We start from the raw sequence: 17,811 nt of genomic DNA, 5'->3' as shown, positions 1-17,811 counted from the left end.
TTTAATTTTCCTTGAAATTTGTGAACCTGAAATTGTTGGAGACCATTTACACTGTAATTCCTATTTTTTTGAAGTAAGATCTCTTTTGCCTTTGAAGCCCATCTCATTTTTGGTAACATCCAAAGGGAGAGGGGTTTAATTTTCTTAACCACAGATGCTGACCACCGACAGACAGTGTGAGTGAGCAAGTTGACGACTGCGAGCTAGAGAACTTTGAAGATCCTTTTAGGTTCCAACCCACATGTCCCTGAAGGCCAGATTCCCAGTAGACCAAGCAGCAGCACCAATCAGCTGCATGAAAGGACTTCCTCTCTGTCTAGAATGCTGTCTGAACAAGGAACCTCTGGTGAAGTTGCTGTAGGCATGGCTTCCTGACCTGGCTCTCGTATTATAACTATGAAAAACAAAAGCAAATGTTTACATGGTGGTTTGTGAAAAGCCAAGAGCTTTTGTGTGTGTAAGCTCTCTGCCTTGCTGTCTCTTGATTTTTCTTTGCTGGCTCGGCTGTGCTGGTCATCCTCATGCAGTATGTCCTGTTCAGTCCTGGTGAGAGCATTTGTGTCAAGCTGCTTCAGGCATCAAGCCTTGTACCATGACACAATCCTGCATAACTCCCTCCTCGTCCATGTCCCTGTGGTCTCTGCTCCTGCATCTGCTGGATTGTGATATGGATTATTTCCCCTTCAACAGATTGTTGCTGTATGACCCCCTTTATTTTGTTCTTCTGGATTTCAATAAAGAGAACTTGATAGAAATTTATAGAAGGAAAAAAACTCATATTCACTTTGATTAGAAGGAGTCACCTAGGTGAAACAGATACCCAAGGAGAGACTAAGAAGTTTTGCTAGTAATTGGGGGTATAGGAGGGGCTGCAAAGATTTGGAGATGTGGTTGTTTTAAACTCTGGAATCTGATTATATCCTAGACAGTCAAGTAGGGGGTGAATACCAAAAGGGCATTCTTGTCAGTGCTTCTGTATATAACCAGTATGAAAATAAAACTGGGGAGGAAAAGGATATAATTTTATGGGAATGATACTAATATTGGGTTTATTTTAAAATTTGTTATTAAGTATCACTTTTAGATATAATGACCATTATTTCTGAATTCTAGTTATAGTAAAGAATCTTTTGTTTTCTTGTAAAACAGAGGAAAAACCCGTGTACCTCACCCCAGTTAAACACACTTGAATTTCATATCAATCTTTTCAAACTGGTTGGCCTTGAACTACTGACAGTGGAAGAACTAAATTCTCTACTATTCCAAGGGGCAAAACTAGATCATTGACATGATCATGTGACTGCCATTTTTTTCAAGTCACAGTGGTCAGCTCCATCAAACATGTGTCATGTGGGATCCCTCATTGTAATGTATCTACGAGAGAAAAGTTGTGCCTTCTAATGAGATTTTAATAACATGACTGACTAGAGACATGTATGTACAGAGAAGACACTATCAACTTTTAAGATTGTGTTAACGTTCACTTTGCATTAAATTTTTGTGACCTGGTGGCATTTTTTGAATGAGCATTGGCTTATTTCTCAGTTCCCAGTCTCCAACCTTTTGAAGACTGACTGACTTTATCGTGGTTCCTGAAGCACTGGGTGTCTTGGGCCCAGTTTACTTTATAAATAGAAGCTGAAGCCCATGTCTCTACATAATCTTTCCTGAAGGGGGAATAAAAGGCAAAAGTCAAATATTACTCTCCATTTGGAGATAATTCAGTAGTTGGGTTGTCAAAGGCAGCTTGGGAGGCAGGATCAGCAGGGCCATATCAGTAGTGCAATCTAGGCATATGGATTTCTCTCCTTTTGTCTTGCTGCTTCTGGTTGCCTTATAGGCATAAATGCTGCCTGGAAGAAAGAAGAGCACATCCGTCACCATCTCCCATGGCTCTAGACCAGCTCCCCTTCATCTCAGTAACAATTTAGATTCCAACCCAAGTGATGTTCTATGGGAGTCACTGACAGTTGACTTCCAGGGGGAGGAGTCTAAGCACTATGCATTTTTCTCTCATGATAGCTTTGCCTCATATTCTGTTAAAATTCTTGCTTTCACTACATGTGCTGGCACCTGTACCCATCACCTGTCAGAGAGGAAAATTTCCCCCCAGGTAAACAAGAAGCAACCTCATTTGTCTCATCCTTTTGCAACTACTACCCTTCCCCCTCTTTAGAACCAAACTCATCATAAGAGTTATTTATGTCCCACTGTCTCTGCTTCCTGTCCTTTTTATTCACTCTGCTCCCAGCTCTGGTCTGGCTTCCATTTCCACCATTCAATGCTACCGTACTTGTCAAAGCTGCTAGCGATCTCCATGTTGACAGACGTGTCCAGGGGATGTTCTTACATGAAGAGATGAAAAACAAGATGAACTTTTACCTTACAGTGTGCACAAAAATTAACTTAAAATACAGACTTAGGGCAGCCCGGGTTGCTCAGTGGTTTAGCGCCTGCCTTCGGCCCAGGACATGATCCCGGTTTTAGGTACATCGGGCTCCCCGCATGGGGCCTGCTTCTCCCTCTGCCTGTGTCTCTGCCTCTCTCTCTCTCTCTGTCTGTCTCTCATGAATAAATAAATAAATAATCTTTAAAAAAATTAAAAAAAAAGACTTAAATGTAAACTAAGCTTAAAACTTTTAGTAGGAAACATAGGAGAAAAATCTTTAAGACCATGGGTTAGGCAAAGATGTCTTATGCAATGATACCAAATACATGATCCACAATAGAAAAAAAATGAGGGCAGCCCGGGTGGCCCAGCAGTTTAGCGCTGCCTTCAGCCCAGGGCGTGATCCCGGAGACCTGGGATCGAGTCCCACGTCGGGCTCCCTGCATGGAGCCTGCTTCTCCCTCTGCCTGTCTCTCTCTCTCTCTCTCTCTCTCTCTCTGTGTGTTTCTCATGAATAAATAAATAAAATCTTTAAAAAAATGATGAATGGATTTTTAAAAATTCAAAACTTCTGTGGTTTTATTTAAAAAAAAAATACAAAGACAAGCTACACACTGAGACAAAACATTTTCAAGTCACCTATCAGATAAAGGAGTTGTTTCTAGAATATACAGGAGGATAGGAATTCAGGCATCTTGCTCATTCTTGTATCCCAGGCATCTCTTGCAGTGTCCACATCTAGAAGGTGCTCAATAAATATTTGCTGGATGAATGAATGCATATGACATTAATGCAGTTTGGAGAAGAGCCTTTAGGAACTTCATAATGTCTGAGGAGGAAAGAAAATAATCTTGAACATTCGTAGAAGGTTTACAAACCACTTGTACCCAATACATTTGTTCCTTTTTGCACCGTATTATCTCTGTGCTACAGTTATAAACACTGAGACGTGGAGAGGAGATTTTTCTGCCCATGTTCTCTATAGTTAAAAGTCTGTTTCTTGATTTGTCTCTTTATCTCTCTCCTTTTTTCCCCTTCTTTGCTTATTTGTTTTGCTTCTTAAGTCCACATGTGAGTGAAATAATATGGTATTTATTTTCTCTTATCGATTTTGTTTGACATAATACTCGAGCTCCAACCACATCACTGCAAATGGCAAGATTTCATTATTTTTTTAAAAGATTTTATTTATCCATGAGAGACACACAGAGGCAGAGACAAAGGCAGAGGGAGTAGCAGGCTCCCTGCGGGGAGCCTGATGTGGACTCAATCCCAGGACCCCGGGATTATGACCTGAACCAAAGGCAGACGCTCAACCATTTCGCCACCAGGTGCCTGAGATTTCATTATTTTTTTTATGGCTGAGTGATATTCCATTTGTGTGTGTGTATATACACCCCCCCACACACACACATCTTCCTGATGCATTTATCAATCGATGGACAGACACTTGGGCTGTTTCCATTATTTGGCTATTGTGGATAACTTCCAGTATCACTTTTTATTCTTGACTGTCAGCAGGCTCTGAATCTCAAATTGACATGCAAGTTAGATCCAGACAGGACCAGACAGTGGAAGAAATGTAAGAGAGTGCGGGCTCCTGCAGAGGCATCCTGCAGGCTCTGTATTTGCATGGCTTCCACAGATGGAGATGGACATTGTATAACATGGTGCCGCTTGTTACGTGATGTCATCAGGACACCTGTTGCCAATCTGGGGCATTCTCTGAAAATTCAGATGCCAGTTGAGACTGGGAGGAGGGCTGTGTTGTGACCCGTTGAATACAAGGTGGAGTCTCAGGGACTGCTTGCTGTGGCTCTGTTCTGGAGCTCTGTTTCAAATTACTTCCTTGCTTTTATCCTTTTTTTTTTTTTTATGATAGTCACACAGAGAGAGAGACAGAGAGGCAGAGACACAGGCAGAGGGAGAAGCAGGCTCCATGCACCGGGAGCCCGACGTGGGATTCGATCCCGGGTCTCCAGGATCACACCCTGGGCCAAAGGCAGGCGCTAAACCGTTGTGCCACCCAGGGATCCCCCTTGCTTTTATCCTGTTTCCTAATCTGTCCAGTGAGGAGGTCAGTGCAGATAGACTTGAAGGTCTTTTCCATTCTCTGAAATTAAGTCAGGTAGCCCAGCCCAAAGGGATCAGGGCTTCTTTTTTTTTTTGTAATAAATTTATTTTTTATTGGTGTTCAATTTGCCAACATATAGAATAACACCCAGTGCTCATCCCATCAAGTGCCCCCCTCAGGGGATCAGGGCTTCTTGAGTCTGCGTATAAACTTTACTCTCCTAGCGATCGATCAGATTTGGTTTGACTTCCAAGTGTCCAAGTCAGTTTTCACACCTCGCAGGTGGGAAACTGTGAGAGCTAGGCTCCTGGGGCCCTCTAACAGGATGAACACAGCTGGGGGTGAGAAACTGAGGACTGTAGGCTGAAGACGGGGACCGTCCCTGCACGTGGCACTTGATACGAACACTGCCCTGCACGCGGCGCACCAAGTGGCCACGGCAACTGCGCCGCTAAAACGCACCTCACCAGGGAGACGGCCTGGCGGCTCCCAAGCAGCCCGCGAGCCTGGGAGGAAGGGCCTGGAAGGCGGGCAGCCTGGCAGGGCCGAGCACCTGCTCGAGCCACGTGTGAGTTCTGCTCTGAGTTGTGCCCCGGACATGCCGTGGGGGGCGCTCCTCTGCCAAGGGGGGGTGCTCTAGGGTAGACGCACGCGCAGCGCGGTGTCAGGTGCAGCGCGCCCCAAGCCAGCGCCCTGGGAGGTTGGCCCGAGCTCGGCTGACGCTCGGCAGCCGGGGCTTGGCACGCCGTTAAGGTCATCCAGTCCAGCTCTGCGTGACGGGCGGTCCCTCTACCCCGTGCTCCCACCTGCCCGGCGTGGGAGGCTCGCGGCCGTGCCTAGGACACTGCAGCTTGTTGGAAACTTCCTGGCCACGTAGCAGGCTGCCTCCCGCGGCTGAGCCCAGGGGACATGCGGGCGACAAAAACTTGCATGTCACATCCGCGCGCAGAAGACTTCCTATTGTCGATTTCTGCAAGGAACCAAGGGTAATGCGTGCAAGTCACTGTTTCTCATGTGTCTTGAGGAAATCCTGGCTTGCCGTGAGCTGGTGCCTATGAGAGATTATTGTCTTAGGAGCGGCTGAGAAATACTGTGCTACAGTTTGACAGGCATCCTATTTCAGAGGAGAAGCCCCGTTTCTATCCGTGGGTATGTATTTTACAGATCTACGCATAGCAGCTGGTGTGTTAAATAAGTGCTTGGGCGTCTTGTATCTGCAGTGTGCTGTGCCAGGTGCCAGGGCGGACAGAGACGCTGGTGTCGCGTTACGGCACACCGGTCACACTTTGGACATTCACTGAGAATCCGCTTGGTGGCTGGCTCTGGCTCTGGCCCTCCTGGAGCCTGCAACCCACCGAGGGATAGTCGTTTGTTGTCCATCACACTGTGTTGAACCTATTGTTGACTCCGCCGCCTCTTTACTAGGCTCTGCTCTCCTTGAAGCGGGGGTTCTGTGCTGTGCATCACCGAATTCCCACTACCTGGCACATGGGAAATATTTGTTAAATGCGTCAGTGGCTGAGCATACAAAAGGAAAAAGCACCGGCTTTGGTGTTTGGTACTCTGAGCTCGATCCTGACTCAGCAGCTTACTAGCTATGTGATAGAGGATAAGGGCCTGAGGCTTTATAAAACAGGGATCTGTTCTGGCAGGTGGCAAGGGCCAAAAAAGATCATATCCAGAGAGCCTAGCCCAGTGCCTGGCATAGAGTTCTTTTTTTTTTCTTTTAAGATTTTATTTATTTATTCATGGAAGACCGAGAGAGGCAGAGACACACAGACAGAGGGAGAAGCAGGCTCCTCACAGGGAGCCCGATGTGGGATTCAATCCCTGGACCAGGATCATGCCCTGGGCTGAAGGCAGATGGTCAACTGCTGAGCCACCCAGGTGTCCCTCTACAGTTCAAAAAAAAAAAAAAGAAAAGAAAAAAAAAAAGCATATTCCCTTTCTCCTGTAGTCCCCTAAGGCACCTTTACATCCATACAGGAAAATTAAATGAGAAGATATTTCTAGACCATTGCTTGGCTTCTGTTTTGAAATTAAAGGCCCAGCCCTGTGTAAGTGGGGCACCCCTGAATCCTTTGGAAGGAGCCCAAATCAGCTTTACCATGGGAAAGAGGAAACCCAGTATTTCAAGTGTGGAAGGTTGAAAAAGTTCTGGAGATGGACAGTGGTGATGGCTGCATGGCGGTGTGAGTGGGTGCTCTTGATGCCACTGAACTATACGTGTGACAAATGGTTCAAGGGGCAGCCCGGGTGGCCCAGCGGTTTAGCGACGCCTTTAGCCCGGTGTGATCCTGGGGACCCAGGATCGAGTCCCACGTCGGGCTCCCTGCATGGGGCCTGCTTTTCCCCCTGCCTGTGTCTCTGTCTCTCATGAATAAACAAATGAAATCTTTTAAAAAAAGAAATGGTTCAAGTGGAAGTTTTGTGGTTATGTGTATTTTACCACAATAAATTCATTAAAAAGACTCAAACCGTTGCCTGACTTACAGCTCTCCCAGCCGGTGAGCCATTCTCCGAGTTAAGCCAGTCACAGAACATCGTCGTTCCCTCAGTCTGGATGTGGGCCACCAAGCATTACTGTGGAGCCTCCAGAAAGCAGCCGAGGCCTGGCTGAGCCTCAGGGTTGCCTGGTGTGAAGCTGCGTGATGTGAGGCACTCGGCTCTCTTGCAGATTATTTTTCCTCTCCCTCCTTCCCTCCCTTCCTCTCCCCCATCCTGCAGGAGTCTGGGAGCACGTCTTTGTACTCGATCACAGAATCATACCTGAATCCATGCCTGTCTCTCTCTCTCATTTCCAGTGTTTCTGTCCTGGGGTGAGTCCTGGTCACCTCTCACCTGGACTGCAGTGGCTCCCTGCCCTGCTTCTGTCTCATCCTTTCCCTTCAGGACACTCAGAGTATTCCTTCTGAGACATAAATCAAAGTATATCACACCCTCTCCCCCTAAATGAATGAAATTTAAGCAAATGAAAAGAAATACCATTCCCCTGTTAAAGACCCTTTAGTGCTTCCCATCGATGTTAGAATGAAGCCCAAACTCCTTATGTACAGCCTTTTCAGATCTGGTCCCTGTCCCCTCTCCTACCTCGGCTTGTCCCAGTCCTCTGGGCCTTCCTCCTTTCCTCCAGCATGACACCTTCCTTCCCACCTTGGGGCTTTACCCAGATGTCCTGCTGCCTGGAACACTCTCCCTCTGGTCTTTGCATAGCTCGTCCTTTCTGACCATGCAGATCTGCACCCAAGTGTCACCTCATCAGAGAGGACTTCCCTGAGCGGCTGTGTGGCCCCCTCTGTCCTGTCCTGTCACCTTGTGTGCATTCTCTGCTCTCTGATGTTACCTTCTTTATGTAAGTGCTTATTTGTTGTTCACCTCTCCCACCTAGACTGGGGGTGCCATGAGAAGTAGGGCTCTTGTTATGTTACTCCCCCCACCTCCCTTTTCAGGGCTAGATCAGTGCTTGGCACTTAGGAGGCTCTGACAAAATATCTATTAAATAAATGAGTTATACACACAGATGCATTGACACACAAAGGAGTAAGACGTGAATACCTGTGAGGAAGTTCCGTTTTCTTCCCCTTACATTTTTCCTGGTACATTTTCTGATGCTGATCCCTATCCTTGACCTTCTCCAATCCACCTGTTTCCAAGTGACTGTTAGCTTCTTATAGTATTCTCATCGAAAGCTTGCCTAATGGGGGATGCTTAAAGACCCTCACTTGTCCCAGCCCCAGATTCCATCCATGACCAGTCATGTTTGCACAAGAAGAAATGATCACCGTGTGTCACCATCCCTTACTTCTGTATATTTAGACCCTAAACTTTAGGGGACACTGTGGTGACAGGTGAAGCTGGGCATGCATTAGTGTGTACTGGTCCTTCCTGAGGTGCCAGTCGGGGCCAGGGCAGGCAGGATGATGATCCTGCTCTCCTGTGTTCCCTGCCAGCTCTCACCTGTAGCTTCAAGACTCTCTATGAGGCCTCCGTGGTATAATCGATCTTCCTGCTCTCCTGCCTGTTGTGTGAGCTCTGTCCCTCAGCTTTCCAGCTGTACTACCCTTTACCCCACTGCACAAGTCCTGCCTGTGTCCTGGATTAAGTGACCTCTCTTTGTGGGCTGCATAGTGAGACCTATTATTTCTTTTATATGTGGCTTCTTTCTCCTACTGAGTTATTGGAGATTGGGCTTCCATTAAAACAACTCTTAAAAATTGGAGGGAAGGAGATGACTATTTATTGAGTACTCACAGGTTTACCAAGCACTGTGCTAAGCCCTGTATTTATGTTATATCACCTAATTCTCATAACCTTCTGTGAATAAGGGATTTCCATTTTCCCACTGAGAGGCTGAAGCCCAGTTACATAACTTTCCAGAGTCTGAGCTGATTCTAAGGCCCAAGGAGCTAGATGGCACCTGCGGGGCAGGTATGCTCAAGGATGCAGAGCAGGTGGGCTTGCCTGGGGCAGGGCAGCCACATTGGAAGAAGCAGAAATCAAGGCAGGTGGAAAGGGACCAGTTCTTAAAATGTACAGTCATTTTCAATTAGTAATAATGAGAGTCAGTGAGAGCCTGTGCTTTTAGTGGGAAGAACAAGCAATTCATGGCTTTTAGGGCCCAGTTTGACTCCCAGATTTGTCCTCTACTAGCTGTGAGCTCTGCAAGTTACTTAGCCTCTGGGCTTTAGTTCCTGCACTGATGAATGGAGGTGCCAATACCAGCCTCACTGGCAGTGGCTTCTGTATGTATGCACCGAACATAGGCATTGCCACCTCCTAGATATTAAATAATCATTTCTACGAATATTGTTAGGTTTTCCATTACTCCCTCGGGGTCTTCTTCTCCCTCCCCCCGCCCCCTCCAGGTTCTCTGTGATTCTTTCTGTGTCTATTTTATGCTATGATTCCTGCAACAGAATCTGATGCTTTCTGCCACTGATATACTTGAAATGGCTAAATAGGTTTTGGATGAGTGAAGGAAGCTGAAATCTTTGTTCTAATCTATACGTGTATCTCCCATGCTACAGGTCCTGGTGAGCTTGCAATTGCTATCTGTCATGTGCATATATACTTATGTAGCTGAGGAACATAGTCTTGGTTTTGGTTGAGAGGAGGGCTCGTTTCTGTTTTTGATTTTTTTTTTAAATCTGTGTAAAATATGATTGGAGGAAGAACTTAACATCTCCTCAGGTCAATGTATTATCAATTGAAACAAATCAGCTAACCCTGCAGGTACATCTCCCTTTAGAGCTCTTTTCAGCAGACTAATGAGTAAGTGGAACTTATTTATCTTGAATTCCATCTTCCTGAATCATGTAATGACTTCAGGTAAGTGATGTAGTGAATGAGGTATTTTATATTTTGGCTTTGCTGCTCTGTTCTCTTCTACCCCATGTCCATGACTGGTAAACAGATGTTTGAGTACATAAAGGAAGCCTGCTGTTTAAAGGTATCCAAAGTAATCTTATCTTAATGTCAGTAATCATCTGTTTTATGTCAGGTAAGGTGAGGTGCCAGGCATGCTGGGATGTTCCAGGGATGGAGCTGGGAGCTAGGGACAGTCAGAGCCTCAGCGGTTGGACCTTGCTCTAGGCGAATTTATGTGTCTGTCGCTCATTGTTTGTAGGGACAGAATGAACTCAGGCTTTATTCAGGCAGATGGCTAACCTGGGAGGCCAGTCTGTTGGGCGGGACACAGTGACCACCATCTAGGAGATGTGGCCATGCATGGTTGACAGCATCATGGTTCCAGCCACCCAGTCTTTTTACTCACAGACCCAAAGGTGAGAAAAGGACACTGGCTAAGTGGGTCAGAGGTTTAGGGGGAACAAATGTGCTAATTAGAGAAAGCAAGGCCGTGTGCCATTCATATGGATTAACCCAGTTTAGTGGTGTCAGGGGGAAGATGTCTCTGAAAGGGTCCACGACTGCCCACGACTTACTGGATGCCCAGTGTGAGGCCCAAGCACAATGGCAGGCTCAGCAGCATGTGCATGGAGCTACTTTCCTGCCTTCCCTTCCAAGGCAGACCCAGCCATGGACAAGGTTGCTCTCTGGTACAAAGTTCCAGAGACCACGGCTGGGAGGAACATGGAAGGACAGTGCTGACCCTTTCCCACTTCTGTTTTTACCTTTGGCCAGCATGGTTTTGTACTTGTAAAACATTTATTTTTGAGCAAGCGAACATCTGAGACAGGACTCACCTGTTGGCAAAATGGTGAAATCTATGCTTATGGCCTTTTTTCCCCCCTTTTTTTCCTAGAGAGAGCTCATAGACTTGCTGAGACACTTTTGCTGTCATAGAGCAGTGGTTCTGCATCAGAATCGCCTGGAGGACTTGTCAGATCTAATGGCTGGGCCTTCAGAATTTCTGACTTAGTATGTCTGAGGTAGGGCCTGAGAATTTGCATTTCTGGCAAGTTCCCAGGTAATGCTGCTGTGGCTGCTCCAGGGGTCATACCTTGGGAACTGCTCTTATAAAGTGATTGATTTATTCACCAGGCTCTGAGTGTAAATTACATATATTTGGTCAAGTCCACCACTGCTGTACATTTCTTTTACTGACATACTTGTCTATGTCTTCTTTGAACAGGTATTTTGATGTTGGACTGCATGATTTCTTAATCAGGTAAGCCCATAATTTTTATTCTATATTATTGAAGAATATGTCTGTTATGGAAGACTGGGATGAAACTAAATTCCTTTTTAAATATCTTGATAAATAATGGCAGTTGTATACTTATCAAAAACCCACTACGATTTTTTGGGCCTTCAAGAATTGCACGTGAAATGACCCTTTTTAAACAATCAGAGGAATTTCTGTTTAAAGGCGATTATATCTGAAATGGTAGTTTCTCAAAAGCTTGGACAAACTTACTCCAAGTGCTGGGCTACTGGAAAGACAAATAGAAAAGTGAAGAGTGTCAGCTTATATTCGTACATTAAACAACCCACTTAACCAATTTTCCCTTCATTGAATTTCAGCTTTTAAAGTTGAATCTACTGGTTGTTTTATAGTCATGCAGCTCCAACCTTGTTCATAATTGGAAGAGATTACAGATGGCAGTTTATATCCTAGTTTATTGGTGATTTTACCAGAGTTGGCTTATGGGGCTTATTAATTCTAAATATCTATTAAATCAAACAGAGGTTAAATGAAAATATACCAAAATATTAACAAGGCTGGTAAAAACTTCTTGCATGATATTTTTTCTGCTATCAACTTTGCTGTATCTTTTGGATTTTTTTTTCTTATTGACCCTGTACTATTCTAATAACAGTGAAAACTGGTTAAAAAAACCTTTGTCAAAAATATATGTGAGAAGCAATAACAGTTGCTGAAGGACTGTAAGTTAGTGATTACAAGGAAGCTAGAAGTTAAATAGAGTGATTTGCTTTCTGCAAATATGAAAGTTGAAATGCTAATTCTAAGACTCTGCTAATAAACAACCTGTAGGGATGTCTGGGTGGCTCGGTGGTTGAGCATCTGCCTCCCAGAGTGTGATCCTGGAGTCCCAGGATCAAGTCCCACCCAAATCAAGTTGCCTTCAGGGAGTCTGCTTCTCTCTGACTCTCTCTCTCTCTCTCTCTGTCTCTCATGAATAAATGAATAAAATCTTTAAAAAAACAACAACCACCTGTAAAGCACGTGTGACTTCTGGTATTGTGGTTCAGCTCTATACAATGCATGACCATCTTTCTGTGGGTAAGATGCTGTGTGAAGGGAAATGTACATCACTGGCATCACCTTTATCCCAAACCCACAATTCTTCTGAGCTGCATCACATACAGTGGTGTTCCAGGAAAGGCCATGCATACCTTGTCATTTCTCCAGGGCCTCATCCAAGGCTCTGCCCTGAAATCTTTTTGGCTTACCCTAGACCCAAGGAATATGGATTTTCCTGGCTTTCTCCAGGATATCACACATAAATGGTAGTGTGTTAACCGCTGCCCTTGACACATTAAGGGTAAATGCATTTTAGCAGGACGGATAAAAGACCAGCGTTCACCAAAGAGGCAGACATGAGGATTCCTTATGTAAACTGATGAGAGAAAACTGGGTGGCTATAGCTCAGCGAGTGGTTTGGATTTTTGAATTAATGTCTCTGGTATGTTGTACTGCTTCCACGCCACTGTTCACACAATTACTTGTGGCGGATCCAAGTCTGTCTTTATTTTTTCTAGCAACTTTCTTGAGGGCAGGGAACACGTCTTAGTCACCTTACGGTGATTAAATTGTATGGAATCAACCTTCAACAAATATTTGTGGTTGGAGTGAATGAACAAAATGAGGCAGAAAAGACAAGGAGGGCAAGGATTAATAAGCTGTTCGGTCACTTATTCAACAAATAATTATGAAGCTTGTCGTGTGCCGCTTACTTGGATATGTCTGGGAATACCACTGTGAGAAAAACAGGCATTTGATTTAAAGCTTTCCGTGAGGGGGTACCTGGTGGCTCAGTGGCTGTGCGTCTGCCTTCGGCTCAGGTCGTGATCCTGGGGTCCTGGGATCCAGGTCTGCATCGGGTTCCCTGCAAGGAGCCTGCTTCTCTCTCTGCCTATATCTCAGCCTTTCTCTCTGTGTGTCTCATGAATAAATAAAATCTTTAAAAAATAAATTAAAAAAATAAAGCTTTCCCTGAGCTTATCACTTGCCAGGCTTGTGGTGTGAGAGACCTGAAGTGGGGAGTAGAGGTGATCTGCCTCTGGGACTCCTCCTCCCTTTGTGGTTGGAGCCCCCCGTCTTCTGGGCTCCAGCCGTATCTCCTTTGTGGGATAGGGATGAAGGAAAGGGGGTGGCTGGGTGCCTTTAATGTAAGTGGTGCAGGAAATGCCCTTGTTCTGGCAGGAGGCCCTTTTGGGTGGGTACTGGTGAGCTGCTCTAACTAGTCACTTAGTGTTCTGTGAACCAAGTACAACTGGGGGTTAAGGCTTCCTTCTGCCCTGACATCTCTCTGCAATTGTCCTTCTTTGGTCTGGTAGGGACAGAGCAAATCAGCATGTTTGCTGTGTAGCTGGTTGGGGAATGAGGGTCAGCTCCCCTTGACACAGGCGTGCCCCAGTCTCTGTGACAAGGTCTCTTCGTACTCCCCACCCCCACCCCCATACATGACAACACTCTGCCCTTAGCCAAGAACGGGAAGGCTCTGAGTGCCTTCATCTGCTCTCCTCCCAATTCGGCAGGTGGGGGGCTGGCGGTGTGTGGGGGAGGCAGTTTCTGGGAGCAGTCGGTTCCCCCTCCCCTAGGGGGTATCACCTCTTTATTTGTAGCTGCCTTTAGAAAATGGGTCCTTTTGGCCCCCAATGTGGGCGGTGAAGCCCGATGGGCACTGTGTGCTGTGTCCCCTGGGCACCTTAGTGAGAACTGCTGCACCTGCACGGTAACCCTGACACCAGGTTGAAGCAGGGGGGTCAGGCACCCCATGAGGGGCGGATGACGGCATGACAGCTACACCTCCTTCGAGAAGGTAAGCTGTGAAGGGGACCAAAGACAGGCCAGGCAGCTGGTGGAGAGGGTGGTTTGGGGATTTTTTTTTTTTTTTTTCCTTTTTAATTGGAGGAACTCTTGTATTTAGCCACCAGAAGGTGTCAAGTGCCCTTTTGACTTAGGGAAAGTGGTTTCAGTTGTGAGCAGAGAAGCAGCATGTGATTGCCCGGGGAGCAGGGAAGCAGAGGTGGCCCTTTCCTGTGACCCTGTCACCGCAGAGAACCGTAGAGGGCTGGAAGAGTGAGGCGGAGCGGCGTGCATCCTCCTCACCCTGTGTTGGCCAAGAGAAGAAAATATATTCCCTTAGTCAGAGAGGAGGCATTGGAGAAATTGGCATCGATTTTTTTCTTAATTAACTACATTTATTGGCTCCAACGAGCTCTTAACATGTGCTCTGGGTCATCAGGCTGTATTGAATATTTAGCGTTCGGCGTAGGAGAAACTGCAGCGTGCCTGAAATTAATCAGCCCCATCTTTTATGTTGATGGAAGTAACGTCGACTTTTCTGGAATGGCATAAATTTCCGCGAAGCCGGGAGCCCTGTGTGCACTCCCCGCCTGGGCAGCTGCAAGGAGGGGCATGCCTCCTGTTACGTTGTTGGAGTGTTTCTCTGAGCTGTGGGGGCAGGAAGGGGCGGTCCGGTTTGATGAGATGTGAGCACCTTGGGTATTGGTGTTTTATGATGACTGTGGGAAAATCCAGGGACCTCAGTCCTTCCAAATCTCACCAAAATCAAAGGGAAGACTTTGAGGAATCGGTAATCACCGCTCACTTAAGGAAAGCCTCAGAAGAAGACTCTTGGTTTGGGGTCCTACAAAAGAAAAAGGGGATAAGCGTCCAATCTGGGAAGAGAGATTATGGAAGAAAACAGCTGTTTCATTTGTAGAAAGAGGGTAGTGTGTTTAAGTTTTAGCTTAGTTGAGTTTTGGCAAGAAAGTCAAAATGATTAGTGATGTTTGGTTTGGTCCTTGCTGACCAAGACATCTTTCATTTTTACCGAGAGTTGTGGCCAGCCCCAGCCCTCCTATGGGGTACACAGTAGAGGCTTTGTACCTGCCCATCTGCCCCTCTCGGAGCTCCTCATGTTGGGGAATCGTTTTAAGTGATACAGAATGTCGTCGTGACTTCAAAAAGAGAACCTGGAGCCATCCCTCTTCTCTGTTGTCTGAAAGATTCAATTTGTCTGTTTTCCTTTCGCAATTTTTGCGTTGCCCTTATGCTTATACATTTAAAAATCAGAAAAATAGCAATTTTCATCTTCTCTGGATTTTTTCTATCTAGCTACCTAATCCATTTCAAATAAGGATTTTTTCTTCTAAATAGCAAAACCAGTTTTCTTCACCATTATTTTCCATTTTTTGTCCTAAAGACCAGGTGTAAGTGCATCAGAGCCACTACTTTTGTCCTAAGGATAACGTCTTGCTGTCATGTCAGGACTAGCAGAAAACGCAGAGGGTGGGGTCCTGCCAATGATACTTCTCAGGCAAATAGAAAACGTCCCTGAGCCCCTGACGTGGCCCCAAAGCTATCTGAGATCTCCAGAGTTGATAATGGTCGTGAGAAATTCCTTTCTCTAAGTAAACAGATTCTGCTTATAGAATGTGGTTCACTGTAGTGTAGCTGCAATCCTGTAGAAACATTGAAGTTTATATAAAACAGCGTATGCCCACTTGAAGCATTTTGTTCTGGCCAGAGGAAGGTAGACTGGGAAAACTGTTCACTTCTTGTAGTGCATCTTGTTCCAGAGGTTGATCCTGAGGTTCCACCATGGTCTGGAGTGTCTTCGAATTGCCAGAGGGCAGCAAACGGCAGAGAGATAACGGTCCAGGGAATTCGGAAATGAGCAAAGCTGCTTTTGGCTTTCCCTTGGTGGCACCCTTTACCCGACCCATTCATAAAACTAGCCCCATAGCGGAAGGGAAGGGTTGTTTGGGCTAAAAAACGTTGGTGTTTGGAGCTCCATGAATCACAGGGTAGTTTTTAACCTCCTTTATTTTGAGTACCACAAAGTCTACCACCACATTTGCTGTAGTTAATTGTAGCCTTCATGGTGTTGATAAAGAAGTCTGCTCACCATCATTTGAAATATGTCTTGGATTCTGTGATGTGTGAAATGTTCAAAAGAGACTGCCTTGCATCTTGAAGAAGGCAAGTAGTCAAATGCAGGATTAATTTAGGCTTAAGGACTCCTTTTCAGAAGAAGGAAGAGAGCTGGGGAGAGGCCTCCCTCTTTCCTGTGTCTCCTTAGGATAGTTGGTACCTGTTTAGGCTCTGAGCTGCTCTGGAAACAGAGAGGTTAAGGGGTGTGTGTGGGCATTTGGTCCTGGGAGTAAGAACCAGATGGTAATAGAAAGATGATTAGCATCCGATTCAGTCTGGTAGTGCATGCATGAAACATATATAAACTCACAATATATATACATATTTTTATAGATAAATATAAAAGAAAGATACAACTATTATGTGTGTCTTTCTAAACACACACACATACACACACACACACAATAACTCAGAGGCAGACTACCTGATTTGTAACATAGGATTTTTAATTTTGTAAATGTAACACGGAAGTCAACTTTTGTTTGTCCAAGGAGATACTTTTTAATAGTGGTATGAAAAGCAAATGCATTGATTAAAAGTTGCTCCCACCGGAGGTGGGCCTAAGCTCTGTGTTTTTGCAGTCCTGATGAGGCCCTGCTGATCTTCTCTAAGTGGCACTCGGTGGGGAGGGGAGGAGATGTGGCACCTTGCATCTTGAAGAAGGCAAGTAGTCAAATGCAGGATTAATTTAGGCTAAAGGACTCCTTTTCAGAAGAAGGAAGAGAGCTGGGGAGAGGCCTCTTCCTCTCCCCAGCTGGTGGTAAGATGGGGGGTAAGGTGGTAAGAGGTGGTAAGAGCCACCAAGCCTCTTCTGTCCCTGCCTGCTACAAGTTCATCTTCTCTGAGGCCACTGCAGTAGCACAGCATTCTTTTTAAACAGTCCTTTCATTCCAGTTGTGGTTATGTGAAAAACCGGTGGCTAATGAGCTGGGTGGTGTTCTGGTAACAAAGTGCTCTAAATAAAAAGTGAAGAACATGTGAGTGAAGAAAGCCAGATTCCAAAGCAGGCCCCACAGAGGTAGTTGGTGAAAATGCAGGCAGGGAGCTGAAGAGAAGCTATCCTGCTTCCATGGGTCTGTCCCTTCCCTTCCATGGAGCTGTCCCCCATCCCACAAAATTGTCCCCCCCCTTCCATGGGGCTGTCCCCTCTCCTGTGATGCTTCCTTACTTCCATCATTGCTCCTGTGCCCAGTTTCCAAATCCTGGTCAGTCTGTCTCCTTAACATCTTTCACATCACCCTTTCCTCCCTGTGTCTAGAGAAGGGTCCTGCACTTCAGTCTGTACTCCAGCTTCTCACCTCCTAGAGCTGTGGTGAGGTGTGGTGGTATGAGTAGCTCGGCTCTGGGCCCGGAGACAGTGGGGACCCAGTGAGGGCCCATTTGTCCCTTCTCCTCCCCACCTCACCTCTGGAAGCAGCGTCTTGGCCCATCTCTTCCGCCCTGTGTGACTCCAGAGAGCTCAGCAACCCTTTCCAAGCCCTTCCTTCCTCATCTGTAAAGTGACCGCTTACCTGATGCTGTCACTCCCTACCCAGGACGAGCCTGTGCTTCTGTTCCCTTCTGTCAAAGCCACACCATACCCTGTTGTTCTGGGCCTACTGCATTTGGTCCTCCAGCTGCCTTTCCACCTCATCTCATCATACTCCCCTTTGTGCCACAGCCAACTGGGAACAGATGTGGCCTCCCGTCCCTCCCTGAGGTTCCTGGCTCCTTTCCTTTGCTCCTGTGTTCCGTGCCTGAGTTTTCCCCGCCCCCTCCACA

At 46.1% G+C, this 17,811-nt stretch overlaps 1 protein-coding gene across 6 annotated transcripts in view; it reads left to right on the top strand.

The window, feature by feature from the left end:
• Positions 1-17,811, top strand: part of HHAT (hedgehog acyltransferase) — a 347,101-nt gene that overhangs the window by 160,910 nt on the left and 168,380 nt on the right. For all 6 annotated transcript variants that reach the window (XM_077902212.1, XM_077902208.1, XM_077902207.1 and 3 more), the window contains one exon: positions 11,056-11,091. In XM_077902212.1, coding sequence (XP_077758338.1) covers positions 11,056-11,091 — 36 coding nt within the window. The remainder of the gene's footprint in view (positions 1-11,055; positions 11,092-17,811) is intronic.

This window comes from Canis aureus, chromosome 6 (genome assembly GCF_053574225.1).
Source record: "Canis aureus isolate CA01 chromosome 6, VMU_Caureus_v.1.0, whole genome shotgun sequence".
In the NCBI taxonomy this organism is placed as follows: domain Eukaryota; kingdom Metazoa; phylum Chordata; class Mammalia; order Carnivora; family Canidae; genus Canis; species Canis aureus.
Note: the sequence above shows the minus strand (reverse complement) of the source record. Positions and strands in the feature narration are given on the sequence as shown.